The sequence below is a fragment of the Adelges cooleyi genome, unplaced genomic scaffold (assembly GCF_023614345.1).
Source record: "Adelges cooleyi isolate 19-005CV unplaced genomic scaffold, UGA_ACOO_1.1 ACOO_flye_CR_arks_rails_tigmint_CR_PRNA_30, whole genome shotgun sequence".
Taxonomy (NCBI): domain Eukaryota; kingdom Metazoa; phylum Arthropoda; class Insecta; order Hemiptera; family Adelgidae; genus Adelges; species Adelges cooleyi.
The window spans coordinates 122,594-140,083 of record NW_026095971.1 but is presented as its reverse complement, the minus strand read 5'-3'; the positions used below and the strand labels follow the sequence as shown (position 1 = coordinate 140,083).

General features: G+C 46.7%; 1 protein-coding gene and 1 long non-coding RNA gene across 3 annotated transcripts in view; one reads left to right on the top strand and one right to left on the bottom strand.

The window, feature by feature from the left end:
• LOC126839354 (serine/threonine-protein phosphatase 2B catalytic subunit 3-like) overlaps positions 1 to 2,447 on the top strand; it is a 54,298-nt gene extending 51,851 nt beyond the window's left edge. The window contains exons 12-14 of one of the 2 annotated variants that reach the window (XM_050574640.1): positions 184 to 259; positions 318 to 415; positions 512 to 2,447. In XM_050574640.1, the coding sequence (XP_050430597.1) occupies positions 184 to 259; positions 318 to 415; positions 512 to 747 (410 nt within the window). In that variant the 3' untranslated portion in view covers positions 748 to 2,447. The remainder of the gene's footprint in view (positions 1 to 183; positions 260 to 317; positions 416 to 511) is intronic. The other variant, XM_050574641.1, reaches the window with a different exon arrangement.
• A 1,994-nt stretch (positions 2,448 to 4,441) lies between these two features.
• Positions 4,442 to 6,181, bottom strand: LOC126838889 (uncharacterized). Its single transcript, XR_007685741.1, has 3 exons — positions 5,498 to 6,181; positions 4,675 to 4,849; positions 4,442 to 4,600 (listed from the first exon to the last, which is right to left on the bottom strand). It is a non-coding gene; the product is annotated as an uncharacterized LOC126838889 (long non-coding RNA).
• Positions 6,182 to 17,490: the final 11,309 nt, after the last annotated feature.

Below are 17,490 nucleotides of genomic sequence, written 5' to 3'. Positions count from 1 at the left end.
TTATAATATAACCGGAAGTGTTGCTTAAGTTTTTTCTAGACTATATTATGTAATTATAAAATATAAATTTTTAAAATTTAATATATATATATTTTTTGTTATTTACGTTTTAGTAACTATTATAGTAAAATAATATAAGTGTATTCTAATAAACATTGTATGTATTTCCAACAGTCACTGCAGCCAATTTAAGAAAAGAAGTGATAAGAAACAAAATCAGAGCAATTGGAAAGATGGCTAGAGTTTTTTCCGTTTTAAGGTAAAATCAATAGAAATGTTAGAAAATATTTTTTTATTATGATCGAGTATGTCTACAGGGAAGAGAGCGAGAGTGTGTTGCAACTGAAGGGACTGACACCGACCGGGGCTCTTCCTTTAGGAGCACTATCTGGTGGCAAGACATCACTTAAAAATGGTAAGAAAAATCTAAAAACAATAAAATATCAATTTGTCAAAACTGTGTATGAGTGTATTAAAAAATAATATTGATCAACACGGATGATATTTTCAGCACTTCAAGGCTTCTCACCCAACCATAAGATCACATCGTTTGCAGAAGCTAAAGGTTTGGATGCCATTAACGAACGGATGCCGCCCCGCAAAGACACTCCACCATCCAATCAGTGTTCACCTTCGAATGCTGCCTCTTTGTCATCATCGCCAATACCAGAAGACAAATCGCCATCGGCATCGTCCGTTCAGAAATCTACATCGTCTGAACAACCTTTGTCTAACACTCATTCATGATTGCCATCCGCCATCTAATTGGGTTTTCTGCACCAGCTGTACCTTATCATTATATTGAGTCCTTGTCTATAACTTATACGTTTATGATTTATGTAAAATTCTAAAAGATTAGATGACCTATACCAGGGAATTATATCTACTGTTATTTTCTTAAATATAATCTACAGTTAATTTGATTTCATATTATCTATTTTAATGAAATAATATAATTTAGTTGCATCAATAAAAAATTAATTTTGTTTTTTTTTTTAATTAAAATTTTTTTTAATCCAAATTGTTTTGATACCTTAAAAAGTAAAAGTTCCTGGGGAATATATGCAGAGGGGATGATGAGGATTTATGTACAAAATGTATTCAAACCCTTCAATTCTCCGTGACCCGCACCATATATATATATATATATATATATATGTGTGTGATTATTATTATTTTTTTTTTTAATGTAAATTGTCTTTTATGTTTACCATTTAAATTTACTGTTTTGTTGTTACTATGATTTGTTTTTTTTGATGATTAACATTAAATTCTGTTTTTATAGTTTATTACCTAAATATTCAGTATCCACTGGACCCTTGATTGTTCGTCGCTTGTATTACCAATATCTAAAACATAATATTTATTGCTAATTTGATCTCTTCATTTTACTGTACACTAAATTCATGTTCTGCATTATTGTAACAATGCGTTATATATTTATATTCTATATAGTACTACAAAACTGCGGTAAAAATAAATTCTCTTATTAAACAAGTTTTAATTATAATAACTATTAAAACAATTTAATTATTGTTAATTGTTTTCCTGCAATGTAAACCATAAAGACAAATATGTTGTCACTGAACTGCTCTTTCACATGTCTTTTATATGGTATACAGTAAACTGAATGCCCACGTTAGCTTTTTATATTATGCTAAATTTTTGCCTTTATTTATTTTGTCAACCTAATAAAAAATTTAACATAATTTTATTTAGTATAGGTGCATCTTTATATGTATGTAATAAGAATTATAATAATAATTTCTTTATTTAACATTAATACTATTTTGTATATATAATATTTAAAATCATATTTAAAATATAATTTATCTGATAATATAACTTTTTTATATTTAGGTCCTACAAGTTAATATATTTATCTTAATTTTTTTTCTTTAAAATTCGAAAAAATACTAATTATATGAAAACAAACTTGTTAATAATACATTACATTTAAATTATTAGAGCAACTAGTTTTAATTAATATCAAAACACATTTTTACTGTTTGCCCGTTATTCTAAAATAAAAAATACAATTTCTCTTTTTTAATTTCTGTTATTAAAATAAAACTTCTTTTGCTTTTCCAGGATTGATTAACGCTCATTAATTAAACTTTTTTTTCCACATTGTTTATTTCAATTTATTATCAGATTCAAAATGTAGAGATACTGACGCACGTGTTATCTGCAGTTGTAAACTAATAAAATTTAGAAGAAAAAAAATCATGTCAATCACAATTTTTTTCCTATCAATGTAATATCACTAATCTTATATTATAAGACTGTTAATTTATTCTTATCAAGACTATGAATAAAAAATTTAAATTTATTAATATTTTATTTAGCGGACTATTAAAAATAAAATTAAACCTCCATTCGATAATGTATGTAACTTTTTCTATTGTGTGACCACCAAAAGTTCTTTTATACATATTTAAATAATTTAAGATTTAAACAAATTACCCTGTTAATTATTCTATGTTTATTTGTTTTCAAAAGTTAAATATAACTTTATACAACTCGATTTACAGTAGTTAATTGTATTATTCTATCATGAGCAATGTATATATTTAATATATATTTGGTTTTAATTGGTAAGTTTCAAATTCGTACATAAAATGCGTCATTTTATTTAATAGCTGCGCAAATATACTGCTCAGTGAACATAGTTATCGTTTCATATCTGTACTGATATAAGTTGATATCGACTTATAATAGATATAATATTAATATGTTACAACGTGTGTGGCGTTCTGTAGTCGCGATTATTCTAGAAGCCATCTTATACGGCAACGCAACAGTATGTTCTTAATAACTAGAGAGCGTATTTTTAGATTTTAATAGGTTCAAAATATTATGCTAATATGCAATAATAAAATCTTAATAATACTCTTTAAAAAACCAGTTAAATATTGTCCAATATGCAAAAAAAAAATGTTTTTTCAACAAACTGTCAACTATACAATGAAAATATTTGCAATACCCATTAACTTTTCACTCTTGATTAATTATTCACTCAGACGTAACAACTTGGAAATTAACTATGGACAAAGGGTAATTTTCCCTTTTTTTTTTGGTTTTCCTTAATAATTAAAAAGTTTTTATTATAGTTTTTTAAGAAAATAAAACATTTTATAGCACCACGCTAAATCTAGCTTCTGCCCAAGTTTCCTAGAAAAAACAGATAGAAAATTAAAGAAAAAGTTTCCACCCCTTCTAGGGGAGAGGGTTTATGATATTTTTTTGGTTTGCCAACGTTTATCAAAGGTACTATGTCTAACGAATAATTCATACAAATTTGTAACTAATTTGACTATTTTTAAAAGTTATCTTCTTCTTCATCATCTTTGCCTTACACTCCAAAGTACGTGGGGTCAGCTACGTTAGTATTCCACCTCCATAGAGCTCGGTCTTTTACATCTCGTTCAATCGCCCCAGATATCCTCATATCACTTTATATCCCATCTATTAATCTTTTTTTCGGTTTTCCTCTTCCTATCCCTCCCTCTACATTCATCTTCGTAACAACTCTCCTCATGACCGAACCATCTCAACCTATTCTCTCTCGTTTTCTCCACAATTGATGCAACTCCTAGATTGCCCTGTAATCATTTCTTATTCCATCCACCATAATCACTCCATTCATCCACCTTAGCATTCTCATCTGTGCTACACTCATCATCTGTTCCGTTTTCTTAGGTACTGCCCAACATCCTAGCATTAACCTCACTACCGTCTTATAAAATCAACCTTTCAATCTTATAGGCACACTCCTGTCACACAAAACACCTGACATTCCCCTCAAATTTATCCATCCACAATTTATCCGATTTTTCACGTCCTCCTCATACCCACCATTTTTTTTTTTGTACTATTAATCCTAATTACTTGAACAGTTGAACCTATCAACCTCACATTTATAATAATATTGCTATGATAAGTTAGCATAATTAAAGACACATAGACCTATTGACTATTCTGTATATTTATATGTATATTCGGGAGCACGACAAATCCCGCCGGACAAAAAAACCTAATGTCAGTGACACCAACTTTGAAAATATGTGTACACAGTACACAATTATTAACAGCGTTTGTTGTGTTGCCAGCATCGCATATTATTAAGGAGTTATGATCTATCTCATTTGACTATATTGATTTTTAAACAATAATGATTAAATTTAATGACGATTGTAGAAACTAATAAGTTACAATAATGTTAATTCAACATTGTAACAACTAATTATAATTGTATTTATTTGATTATATAACATAGCATTTTTTAGGTACTTAAATTTTAAAAACAAAATTGATAGAAATATTTGTCTATTGATAAATTTATATACTACCAAAAATGTATATACTATTGAATAATTATTACACTCTAATAGCTCAATATATAATATAAAATAAATGTACTAAACAAAAATAGCACACAAATTCTTCTTAAAGTCCACTAATCTTCTTTTATATGTACATTTCTTCTGTCCGTGTGTAAGTATGCAAACTCCTACTAAACGGCTGGACAGATGTTTATGAAATGTTGTGTCCGCGATTAAGTTGATTCGAGAAAGGTTTAGATTCAGAATTTGATTTGCTAGAACACGTTTTTCATTTTTTATTAATTAAAATTATCAATAGTTATCAATACATCTCTATGATTTTTCATACCACAGGGATACAGTGATCCGAACAGCTGACTGTGTGTCTATTCTAATACACGGGCAACGCCGGGACGGGACAGCTTGTTGTATGTACTAAATTTTTAGCTGATGCAAAGCTGAGATGATTTTGGTTTTACAACAATGGGTTTTGTTTGGTCAATTGCCTGTTTTCCAATCAGACCCTTATATAATAAAAACAATGAAAGCGATAAATCTCAATCTTATAATAATATTAATAATGGTAGTAATTTATCAATAACTAAAAAAAAATATTAGAGAAAATATAAACAATTAAAATTAATTATTTATGACTTTCATATCCTATACCATTATTTTATCGATAAATAAAAGTGAACTTATAAAATAAGCTCCTTGGACCACTCAAATGCTATCACACAAAATTACAATTAATATTAGAGTTAAATAAAAAATTAATTAATTAATTTGCAAATAATGAAATTACAAATAACACCAAAAACTTTTTATTACATTACGTATTCTCAATTAACATTTAGATAATATTGGTCTAAAAACTGTTTAATTAAACTATTCAAGTGTTATAGAAAATATTGTTGATTAAGTAGTCAAAAATATAAAATATAATTACTATAAATCAATTTAAATTACACTTAAAATTATTATTGTATATTCAAAAAATAAGTAATTAAATTATTTTTAATACTATAGTATTTAATATTTATTATTATATTTAATTCTAAGACCGTGGTCACAACCATGATTATAGATAGAATGGTTCACGACGGCGGCCAATGCTAATTTGCAGCAGCTTACAGCGGCAGAGGTTCTTATCGAAATTATGAAATACTCACTGATTATTAGCGCTCAAACGGCAAAATCAACAACATATTGCCCAGCAAAATTAAAATTTATTGCGATATACGCCTGTATATCTTGGTGGAAGGTAGTATTTAAGTAGAAAATAAAACGCAACAATATGTTTGAACACAATACTATTAAACATAAAAAACACACACAGTATAGAGAATAATATATGTATACAACGTACGTTACAATTATAACAGCAGCCGTAATAGAATAGTCAATCCAACACCTTAATACTATGTCTTATATATGATATAATCTAGGTTACAGATGTAATTGGTCCTTGTATAAAACAACTTAAATATTACTCATGATTTCTTCAGTGTACACATATAATACCATATAAGGTTATATAATATTTATTACTTATATTCCATGACCCAAATAAACAATATTAATTATATTCAATAGTTACGCCCCAATTATGGGTGAGCAGGAGTGTCTCCTCAGCTCGAGCAATGAGATCAGCACGGGATGACGCCGTTGTGACAATCGCGATGTCGTCTGCGTATGCTTCCACCTGTAAGGTGATCGTTTCCCCAGTCGGAACCGAAAGAACCTCGTAGCCTGGAGAAAGGATCATAGTCCTTCTCTTCTATTGACTTGATATGCGGGAAGAAGGTCCGCTTCTGGTCAAGGATAACGCCTAGATACCTAGCGTTATCACTTGTTCTGATGCGCCCATCTCCGAACTTCAGCGTGAAACCTATTACTAGTCTGGATTTTAGCAATACCGCGGTTGATTTCTGGGTCGAGAACTGCAGACCATGAGATGCGCCCCAATTATGGGTGAGCAGGAGGGTTTCTTCTGCTCGCGCAATGAGCTCCGCACGGGATGACGCCGTTGTGACAATTGCAATGTCATCTGCGTAGGCTTGAATCCTTGTGTGTCTGGGTAGTTGTAGACGGAGCAACGCCTCCATGGTAATAGACCATAACAATGGACCAAACAAAGAGCCTTGAGGGCAACCCCTCGTTAGCCTGACTGAATGTCTGACGCCACCAAGGGTGATTGTGGCCAGTCTATTACTCAGGTAGCTCTGGGTAATGGCCATCGAATCAATAGAGCAACCAAGCGCCGTCATATCCCTCATTAAGGAGGGCCATACGAGATTGTCGAAAGCTCCGGATATGTCCAACAAAGAACATAGGGCGTACCGTTCCGGAGTTTCATCAACAAAGGATAAGAGGTCCTGAATTGCATCCTCTGTAGATCGTCCCTTTGTGAAACCATACTGGAGGCCGCTAAGGTTTGGCTGAATTTCCCGTGTGATATGATCACAGATCACATATTCCACAGCCTTGGACAGCGTGGGAAGCAAGCTGATCGGTCTGTAGGATTTCGGCACCGTGGGGTCCTTTTCTGGTCCCTTCTTAATGACTACAACTTCCGCCTCTTTCCACCTGTCAGGGAAGTGGCAGTTCCGAAAGCACTCTAGAACTAAAGCGTAAAATTGGTCACCAATAATCGGCCAAGCCATGCGAGCCATTTTGGCGTTTATGCCATCCAGGCCAGGCGCCTTAGTCGGAGCGGTTCTCCAAAGAGCTAATCTCAGCAACTCCTTCGTTGCCATGATCGGATTACGGTGTCCAGCCGGGGCAGGAAGAGCAGGCGGGGCGACATCATGCGGAATAAGTGTGTCCATTAGGAGATGAACGGTCTCAGTCGCATTGGTCGTCAAGGTCCCGTCGGTGCGCTGTAGAGCTCTCAAGATTGATGACTCTTTAGAGCCCTTCTTGAGCCATCTGTAAAGTTTACCCCACGGGTTGGTACCATCCGCTGAGCAGAATGACCTCCACGATTGAATCTTCGCCTTGCGCAGTAGTGCAGAAGTTCCGAATGTGGACATAGGTCCTACACCCCGGCTAAAGGTCTATGAGATTTCTCTCGTTACCCCAGACGGAGGCACCAACTTCCTAAGAAGCCAGCATCGCCGCATGAGACTGACGGCTATTGCCGGCAGCCGCCCCTGATCAGGCTATGGCCTACGTGTTACAGCAACCCAAGGGCGCTGGAACCCGCAAACCAATGCCATCTTCCCAGTGGTTTTTCACTAGGCTACCCAATGGCTTAGAGATGGTCTGGTCTCGTCCGCCGACCTTGGGTGGGGCCCCGGTGCTATCCTCACCGGCGCGATGATTTGGTTCACCGCAACCGTCTGTGATTATCCTCCCACAGACAGAGTGACTGATCACCCGGGGGTCAAATGCCTCACCCGTGAGACTTCGTCCGACAAGCATTCTGTCGTTAACCACCAAAGTCACTTACGCGACCGCCACTACGAATCCAACCGCAAATTGGGCGTGAGATCGGCCGCCTTCCGACCCCCCATCCACAATTATCCCGTAGTACTGGTTTTACCTGGAATATATGCACACAGGCACGGCCACCAGTTTGCCGCTTCGACGGAGCCATGTTTTACATGGGTATAATCATTCAGAGGGTGAGCGGTACCCCTGAACTAACCGCGCCGCCTCCCGACTATTTAACTTTCACGGAAACCTAGTAGGGCTAGTGGTGGGCCCGTGCTAACCTGGCGGTAGATACCACCAGGCGTGTCAGTCACGACCTCTCGTTCAGACCGAGCTACTCTCCGCGACTCACGCCAACAGACCCGCTCTGGGGCCGGTTACCGACCAGACACGCACCCCGCCCGGCAAGATACTTCCCTTAGGACGTAGACTCACCGCGCGTCAGCGCATGCCTGACCAGGCCGGCCGGCCGTGCTGTTTTACTCCGGCCTCACCTCGCACCCGGTGCGCCTGCAGGTAAGACCGTGCATCACTAGGCCGTGGGACCGTAGCGTCCACCCATAACTGGGTGACCTTCTACCGTACCTTCGACTTCCCCAAGCCCCCTGGGCCCCTACGGACAGTTGCCAGCTGTCGCGCATCGTATCGTGCCTCCAGCAGACCGTCGGCTTACGCCAACCAGTACCACCTGGCCCTCCGTCGTCCCCTGGACTCCTGCGGGCAATTTTGCCGCGCACCTTTACACACCTCCACGTACCCGGTACGCCTGCAGGATATACCGTGCACCGCTAAGACCGTGGGACCGCAGCGTCTGCCCTAAACGGGTGACCGTCTACCGTACCTTCGGCCACTCCAAGCCCCCTGGGCTTCTACGGACAGTTGCCAGCTGTCGCGCATCTTATCGTGCCTCCAACGGCGTCGCTGGTTTTCACCAGCGTGCGCCGCCTGGCCCTCCGTCGTCCCCTGGACTCCTGCGGACAATTTTGCCGCGCACCTCCAGGACACACCCCACGTACCCAGTACGCCTGCAGACCCATGGGTCGTGCATCACACGTCACCCACTATCCGACCGCGTGCCGCCACGGCCGCTCGCACGAACACTTGGAAGGCCCGAAAGGCCCCCTCGCTCCGCACAAGGGCACGTGGCTCACATGGCCAAGGTACTCCTGCCCTCACCAGATCGGCTATCAGCGCCCGTCTAGCGTCCAACACGCCGGCACAGTCAAACACCACATGTAATGCGGTGTCGACGCGCCCGCATGCCGCACATTCGTCGGTCGCAGATTTTGCGAAGCGGTGAAGGTAGGCCATAAACGCCCCGTGTTCGGTAAGGAACTGCGAGACATCATGGCCCACCTCCAGCCAACTACACCTCAACCGATCTTCCACCTCCGGTAAGAAGTTATACAGAGGCCTACCCTTTACTGACTCTGACCAGCGGGTCTGCCAACTTCTCACCGCCTCCAATTCCAGCTCCCTCACTTCCTCTACCGAGCCGTTCCTCCTCCTGCAGCGAGCCATTCGACCGCGCTTCACGATTTCTAGGTCCAGCGGTAGGACACCTGCCAGCACCGGGCACGCCTCGGTACTTGTGGTACCGTATGCGCCCGTCACTGCCAAGAGCACCTTCCGCTGTGCCCGGAGAATCATGACTCTCAGTCTCGGGTCCAACGCTCGCTCGCCCCAAAGCTCGGAGGCGTACAGCACCCTCGGGAGGTATACACACTGGTATAACATCCGCGTGATGCGTGCACTGATCCCCCACTTAGAGGCGACCACGCGTCGTACCCGCTGAAACATCGGCGCGGACGAGCTTACTACGCTCAGCACGTGATCCCGGTAGCTCCACCTATCGTCTAATTCTACCCCCAAGTAGCGCATGGAAGTCACTTCCTTTAGCCTGGAAGCCCCCATCCTAACGGTGAATGGCGGAGTCAACTGACCTTTCAGGCACATGACTTTCGTCTTTGTGACCGAGAAGGACAGTTTCATACCGCGGGCCCACTCACTCGCTCTGACTAACTTGGCCTCTGTCTTTCGGATGACCTCAGCTCGAGACCTTCCGGCCACCAAAAGCAACGCGTCGTCCGCGTAGCCAATGATGGTTTCACTGTCCAATTCCTCCGAACTCAAAAGAGAGTCCATCAGAACCTTCCAGAGCTCCGGTCCGTACTGCGAGCCTTGGGGACACCCTTTGGACAGAGGTCGGCGAACCTCAACCGACGGCGCAGTCATCACCGCCTCTCTCCCCGCCAGATATTGCCTGGTCAAATTCACCACCTTGTCGCTAGCTCCCAACCTTTTGAGTTGATGCAAGACTGCCGGCCACCAGGCGTTGTCGAACGCCCCGGAGATGTCTAGAAACACCCCCAGGACGTACTTCTCCGCCCGGCTTTCGGTCCATTCCCTCACACTCAGTATTGCATCGACCGTGGAACGCTTGCTCGTGAAACCGTACTGATTTGGACTCATACTCGGGCCGACCTGCAACCTTAGCCTCCGACAGAACAGGTACTCCAGCGCCTTTGACAACACTGGAAGTAACGTGATCGGTCGGTAGGACTTGGGGTCCGACCGGTCCTTGTCTGGGGCCTTCAGCAACGGGATGACCCACCCAACTTTCCAACACTCAGGGAATTGCTCTCTGTGCCAACACTCATTGAAAAGAGCGGTCACTGATTCCTCAATAGCCGGCCAAGCCACCCGGAGGACTCTGGCTGTTACGCCATCGTACCCCGGGGCCTTGTCCCTTCCCATACGCCATACCGCTCGTCTCACTTCTACAGCTGAGAATTCCGGCTCTCCCAGTTGGCTGCTTTCCGCCTCCGATCCTCCGCCCAACGTCGCAGATCGGCCGGCCACCAAGCTCGTTTCCTCGCGGATCCGGGCGTGGTGATCGGTCTCTCCCTCGGCGCTGTCAGCGGGAATCAACGACTCAAGCAGTAGGCTCGCAGTTTCCACCAAGCCCACGGTGAACTCACCGCTCCCCTTTCGGAGAGTGGTCAGAACGCCGCGAACATCGGCTTTCGCTCCGTCCCTACACCAACGGTATACGGACCCCCAAGGCTTAGAGTTACCCTCTTCGGTAGTGAACTCTCGCCAGGTTTTCAGCTGTTCACGCCTCTTTCGGTACGTGTACCCGTTCCTGCATACCCTGTACTCTCGGCCTAACCGTTCGGTTTCCTCCACATTTCCCGCCGCCCTAGCCGACGCCAAGCGACCCCCAAGCCGCCGCATCCGCCGTCGAGCCTCTAACAACTCCACTGTAAACCAGGGAGGAAGTTTCAAGGCTCTAGGCTTCACCGGCGGCATGGACGCCGCACAGGCGGAGGTTAGGGCTTTGGTCAGGTAATCCGCTCTGGAATGTAGGTCCCGATCGCGCCAGTCAGATTGACCATTAAACAGTCGCTCCGCCAGACTCAATCTGAACTTATCCCAGTCGGCTTGCCGTGTCTGAAACCTGAACACGCTCTTTCCGGTTTCCTCAGTCACCTGCCTACATAGTCGGAACGTTATAAGCCTATGGTCGCTGTCCACGCAACGCCGGACATCCACCTCCCAATCTCGGACCATGTCCACCAAGCCGGGTGACGCGAACGTCACATCCGGCCTCGACGAACCCATGGCCGTTTGAAAGGTAGGCTCCGTCCCGGTCGCGCAGCTGAGCAAGCCGCAGGCCGCAAACATTTCCTCTAACCTCTGTCCTCTCTCGTCCGACATCACGTCTCCCCATGACAGAGACCGGCCGTTGACATCCGCTCCGAGCAGCAACTGTCCACCCCCAATCGAGCGGATGATCAACTCAAGCCTTACGGCCTGTGTCTCTCGAACTCCGCCAAATTGGAAGTATGAGCTGCACGCGTAGAAACGGTCTGTCCCCGACGTGATCTCCACCACCACCGTGTGGGACCCACTTAGCTGCGATATCATAGCTACACCCAGTGAAGGGTTCACTACGAGTATCGCCGCCATCGGGGCCACACCCGGCGAGGCAGCCGTAATCAGCCTCAGAGGCGACCTGCCGAGATCGGCAGCTCGGCCCTTTCGACCGCTGTACGGCTCCTGGATCAACACGATGTCCAGACGCCTATCCCTAACTTCGACCAACAAGTCGTCGGTCGCCTGGACCCCCCTGCCCAGGTTCACCTGCCCTACTCTCAAGTCACCCACTTGAACTTACGCGATTCCCTCCTGAACTCGCGTTCCCATACCCGGCACCTCACGACGTCCCCGGAGGCGTGACCCGACGGATACCCAGCTGATACGCACGAAGCGCACTTCACCGGAGCCCCGACCGGGCACGCGCCACCGCCGTGTCGACCAGCACACCGAGGGCAGACGGGCGACTCTGCCTTGCAGTAGCTACCCACATGACCGTAAGCTTGGCATTTGAAACACCTTACCACGGCCACCTGAGGCTCCACCCGACAGGTCGCCAGCCCAACCCTAAGTCGCTTGCCAACAACGGCGCCAGCAACCTCCGGAGTTGTCCTAAACTCCACCGTCCGTCCTCGCGTCTCCCTACCTTCTCTCGCTTTCCTGGGACGAAGTTCTAGCCTCGAGGACCAACCGGCTGGCAGATCGACAGAATTTTCATTCTGGCTCTCCAACAAGCCGGCGATCTCCGAGTCCGAAACCTCGGGTCCCACCGTCACAAGTCTGATTGACGGATTCCTCGCATTCGCCAACCTACTCCCCTTTACTTTTTCCACTGCCGCCCTGGTGACCTCATTCGCCGGAACGACGAAGAGCTCGCCAGGCCTCGCTACCACCTTTCTGAACGCAGGCGCCGAGCACCCGCCTTTGATGGCCTGCCAGAACTTTCGCAGGCTGTCCTCCCTGGTGACGGCCGGGGCCGTCGACCCGGGAGTTTCCTCCGCTACTCCTTCTGGCGCCACCGTGCGGATCACGTAGCCTGCGCTCCCCGCCTTCTTCTCGCTGGACACCTCCGTCACGATCTCCACACAATCCTTGTTTCTCAGGTTCTTTTTCCTTCCCTTCCTCTTTACCTTGGTCCAGCCACCCGTCGGGTTAACCGTAGGCTCAGGCCGCACTGTAGTCGGCGGTTTTTCAACCACCGGCTCCACGCTTTCCTCACCTGACGGCTGCCCGACTTGCAGCTGACCACCCTTCTTCTTCTTCTTACGCCTTCTTTTCTTAGTCCTAGTTTGAGGTGTCGGTGGCACCTCAATACTTTCGTTTCCCTGCAACGCCCTATTCCATGAGGTTCTCACCACCTCCAGAAAATCGTTGCCGAGATTCGGTCGTCTCGGGGTCGGCGTTTCCACCGGCACCGAGCGTCGCGAACCTCCCTGCACCCTAGCCTCAAAGCTCCTCACAGCGGCTTCGAAAATGTCTCGCTGTTCGCGAGCCTCCGCAAGTCGGCCCGCTAGCAACGTCTGATCGACGACCAATTGGTCGACGACCGTCATGACACTAGCGCACGACTCCGCGAATGCCCGCTCCCGAGCGATCGAAATTCTGTTGCCCTTAAGCAACGCTTTCGCCGACTGCACTATCGCGTCCGTGGATGTACGGGCCGTAGCCACCAAGTCCGACATGCGAGCACGCGTCCTTGGCGACATCGGGTCCGTAGCTTCCGCCATTACGGCATCCGGCGAGACGCGACCACTCAAAATTTCCGCCACCAAAATATCTCCCTCCAACTCCATCTCATCCATTTCCATTAAATTTTCCATAAAATTCCCACGAAACGAGGACGACCTGCCTGTCCAATGAGCCACTGCGCCTCTCTGACTCACCAAGGAATTCGTACCCAAACCTTCCCAGGGGTTCGGGGTTCCTTATACTCACGGCCTTTTAACCTTCCCCGTGACAACCAGTTTCCCCATAGCTAAGTACCGGGGCTTGGAAGGAGTCTTGTGACTACAATTATGTAGCCACGCGCCCTTACCGCTAGGCAGATCCAACCAGGACCTCTCAGTTTACCGGACACGTAAGTGCCGGGCCGAGATACACGTTTGGCCAGTCTCCACCAAGACTGGCCCGCCCCAGGGCGCCGTCTGGCAGCCCATCGACCCCGCGCCAAATCCCCGAAGAGACCGGCGGGAGACCGAATGAGTTTGCGTCAACGGCTTACTGGTGGTAACCTTAACCAATAAAGGTCAGCGATTACCCCATGGAGTTATCACCCACGGGAGTCCTCCAAAACTCCCGCTTCGTGCAATCAGTGTCCAATCCGCATAGCAATGTCCAATACCAATTCCCGCCCATATTCGTCGTCAAGGGTCCGAGGACCCTCTCAGAAACAGAAGCGGGAATATTGATGGGCCAACGAAAGGCAACCCATCATCCGATCTACCAAGATGGACGGGGTCGATCGGTCCCCGGCCATGGCTGTTTCGTCCCAGTGCTCACGCACCTGACCTCTTTATCAAGAGGCCGTTAGAAGACAAGGCCAGCCTGACCTCTACCCGGCAACCCGAGGCGCGCCCCTGTGGGTACGCGTCCGGCCTGTCGGGCCGACGGTTACCGCAAGCGGCTTTTGAGCTCCGTCAACACCCACGGTGATTTATCGACATTTGCCTTTGTCTAGTCGGTGGCTTTCGCCTATTGGGCCCGACACCCACGGTTTTTCATTCGAGGTGTGCCTTCCTGTAGGAGATTGCCTTACCTGGCCACGGACTCTCCAGCCCGACCCGTGCCGTTAGCCGGCTACGGCACGACAGACGCGCGCTGCTCTCACTGAGCTCACGGGCTGACTGCCGAAACCGTAACCGTTGTCCATCTGGCACCACGAGGAGGTGGACACTGGGGTTTCGCCACGATGACCTCCACGATTGAATCTTCGCCTTGCGCAGTAGTGCAGTGAATTGGTTCCTCAATTCCCGGTAGTCGGCCATACTGGCATCGTCACCGGGATTTCGGAGCCTCGCTACTCGCTTGAGTTCCGCTCGCTTGGCAGTGAGCTCCCTGGTCCACCAGGGGGGCGTACATTTCCTACGTGATAAAACTCTCCTAGATGAGACCTTTGCTGCATTTCCAATTGCGTTTGTGAGGAGTAAGACCTTATCGTCTATGTCACCCTCGTCGAAGACGATTGACCTCAGGGCAAGAGTTCCCATGACGGTAGTTCGAAATGTGTCCCAGTCAATGCGCTCCGATCTGAGTCGCTTAGGTCTGCTAGTGGCAGCCGTGGGCGAGACGGAACATTTCCAGGTGATAATCGAATGATCGCTAACTGTCTCATTAAGTATCACCGTCCAATCGGACAGGCGACTGAAAATCTCATCTGTGGCGAGCGTGACATCAATATTTGTCCTACCCCGGGCACCGTAAAAGGTGAATACGGGATTTGCGACATTGGCGATATTGAGACGATTATGTCTAAGAAAGTCCTCCACTACCTCACCACGGGCGTCTGTGATGCGGCTAAACCACAACCGTGAGAAAGCGTTGACATCCGCCGCAATAATGTATTCACCTTGAATGTTGTCGACGATTCTTTGAAGGGCTGCCACATGCTCAGCTGTCGGCGAGCGAAACTTAAAATATGCCGATATTAGAGTTAACGTTAAGTCATCGCACTCCATAGTGACTACAGTGAAGTTCTGAGTGGAAAGGTTATCCCTAGACAGCAGTCTAAATCGGGGATTTAGGATGGCAATAGCCGAACCATGTACAACGGCATTAGATCCCGGTCTGGTTTCACCTAAACTAAGGGCTACCCTAATGGGGTGGGCTTCCCACCCGATGAGACGACCACGGAAGGTATACGGCTTGAAGCATTACAATGTCCACATTATTGTTTTGAGAATAAGACAGCAGTTGATCATTTACAGCTGCCGTTCTAGCCGCGTTGTGCTGTACAATGTGGATTGTTGCAGCCATTAAACAGTGGGTTTTTTGTAGATGGTGCGCCTTAGTAAGCTAGCGATGGATGCTGTCCTGGAGGAGCAGGTAGGGTCCCTTGCACTATGCTTGCCTTTGCAGTTGGCACATTTTGGGTCAGAAGAAGTGGTCGGGCAGTTTTCCTTAATATGCCCCACTAGAGAGCAATGAGAGCACTTTTGCTCACTCTGGCATTTAGACCCTACATGGTTAAAGCCAAGGCATTTGAAACACTGTGTTACTTCCTCAAATTTGCTTGTGGGACACGAGAAGCAACCGATGTATAGGTTGGCGAAATTGCTCTTTTCAAAGAGGTCATAGAGCTCCGGATGGCACTCACAAATCCAGTGCACTGTGAGTTGGTCTTTTGGACCACGCTTAAACACCGGTTTGATCCACAGGTTGGCCGCAGTTGGGTCCATGCTCAGATGCGGGTTTTGGCTCGCGATTGCCACGACAACTTCGTCCGCTGAGAGGCTGGCGTCGACATTACGTATGAAAATTCGCGGGAAGCGTACTGCCTCAGGGGTCAATAGATGATGGAGCTCATTAGCCACCTTAGCTAATGCCTCTTTGGTCTCCTCATCCACTGCTTTTATGAGCACTTTCCCCGATTTTGTTGTCCTCATATCGAGTTTGGCCGCCGTGTGGTACTTTTGCACAGATTTAAAAATTTGCGCGTCCATGGTGGAGGTACCAGTCGTTGTTTTATTCGCGGTAAGCTGATAGGTCGGAGTAGGCGATAGGGCTCTGTTTTGGGCTAACTTCTCAGCCCTTTTGACTACGCGCGACTTCGATCTGTTATCCTTCCTGGAGACAGATCGTGCGCTCTTTGCTTTGCACCCTTGATGGACTGCCAGAATTTTCGCAGGCTGTCCTCCCTGGTGTCGGCCTGAGCCATCGACCCGGAAGTTTCCTCCGCTACTCCTTCTGACGCCACCGTACGGACCACGAAGCCTACGCTCCCCGTCTTCTTCTCACCTGACACCTCCGTCACAATCTCCACGCAGTCCTTGTTCCTCAGATTCTTCCTTCCCTTCCTTTTCACTTTGGTCCAACCACCTGCCGGGTTAACCGTGGGTTCGGGCCGCGTGACAATCGGTGGCTTTTCGACCACCGGCTCCACGCGTTCCTCACCCGACGGCTGCCCGACTTGCGGCTGACCACCCTTCTTACGTCTCTTTCTCTTTTTGCTATTTTTTGGTGTCGGCGGCACCTCCATGCTCTCATTGCCCTGCAACGCTCTGTTCCATGAAGTTCTCACAACCTCCAGAAAGTCGTTGCCGAGATTCGCTCGTCTCGGGGTTGGTGTTTCCACCGGCACCGAGCGTCGCGAACCTCCCTGCGGCCTAGCCTCCAAACTTCTCACTGCGGATTCGAATATGTCCCGCTGTTCGCGAGCCTCCGCAAGTCGTCCCGCCAGCAACGTCTGGTCGACGAATAATTTGTCGACTACCATCATGATGCTAGCGCAAGACTCGGCGAAGGCCCTCTTCTGGTTTGCCGCTCCGACCTGGTTTCATGCCATCCTCGTCCCAAAGACGAGCTCTTGGGACTAGGCACCAAATCTCCCACTATTTATTCATCACGGTAGCTCGAAAGGGCTAGTGGTTGGCCCGGTGCTAACCTCCCGCCGTCCCCAGAATAAATTCTGTGATACGAACGGAAGGCGTGACGGTCACGAACCCTCGTTCAGCCGAGTTACTCTCCACGCCCAGCGCATACAGATCGGCCCGAAACTGGTTACCCACCTTCCTGACAGCCGGGGGAACGAAACCACCCCACGTTTACCGCCCCAGGCCCGAACCTTAAGGTCCGGCGGGAACAGGCAACCTTGAGATGGCCGCCGCGCCCCCTAAGCCGCCCGTTAGGCGGG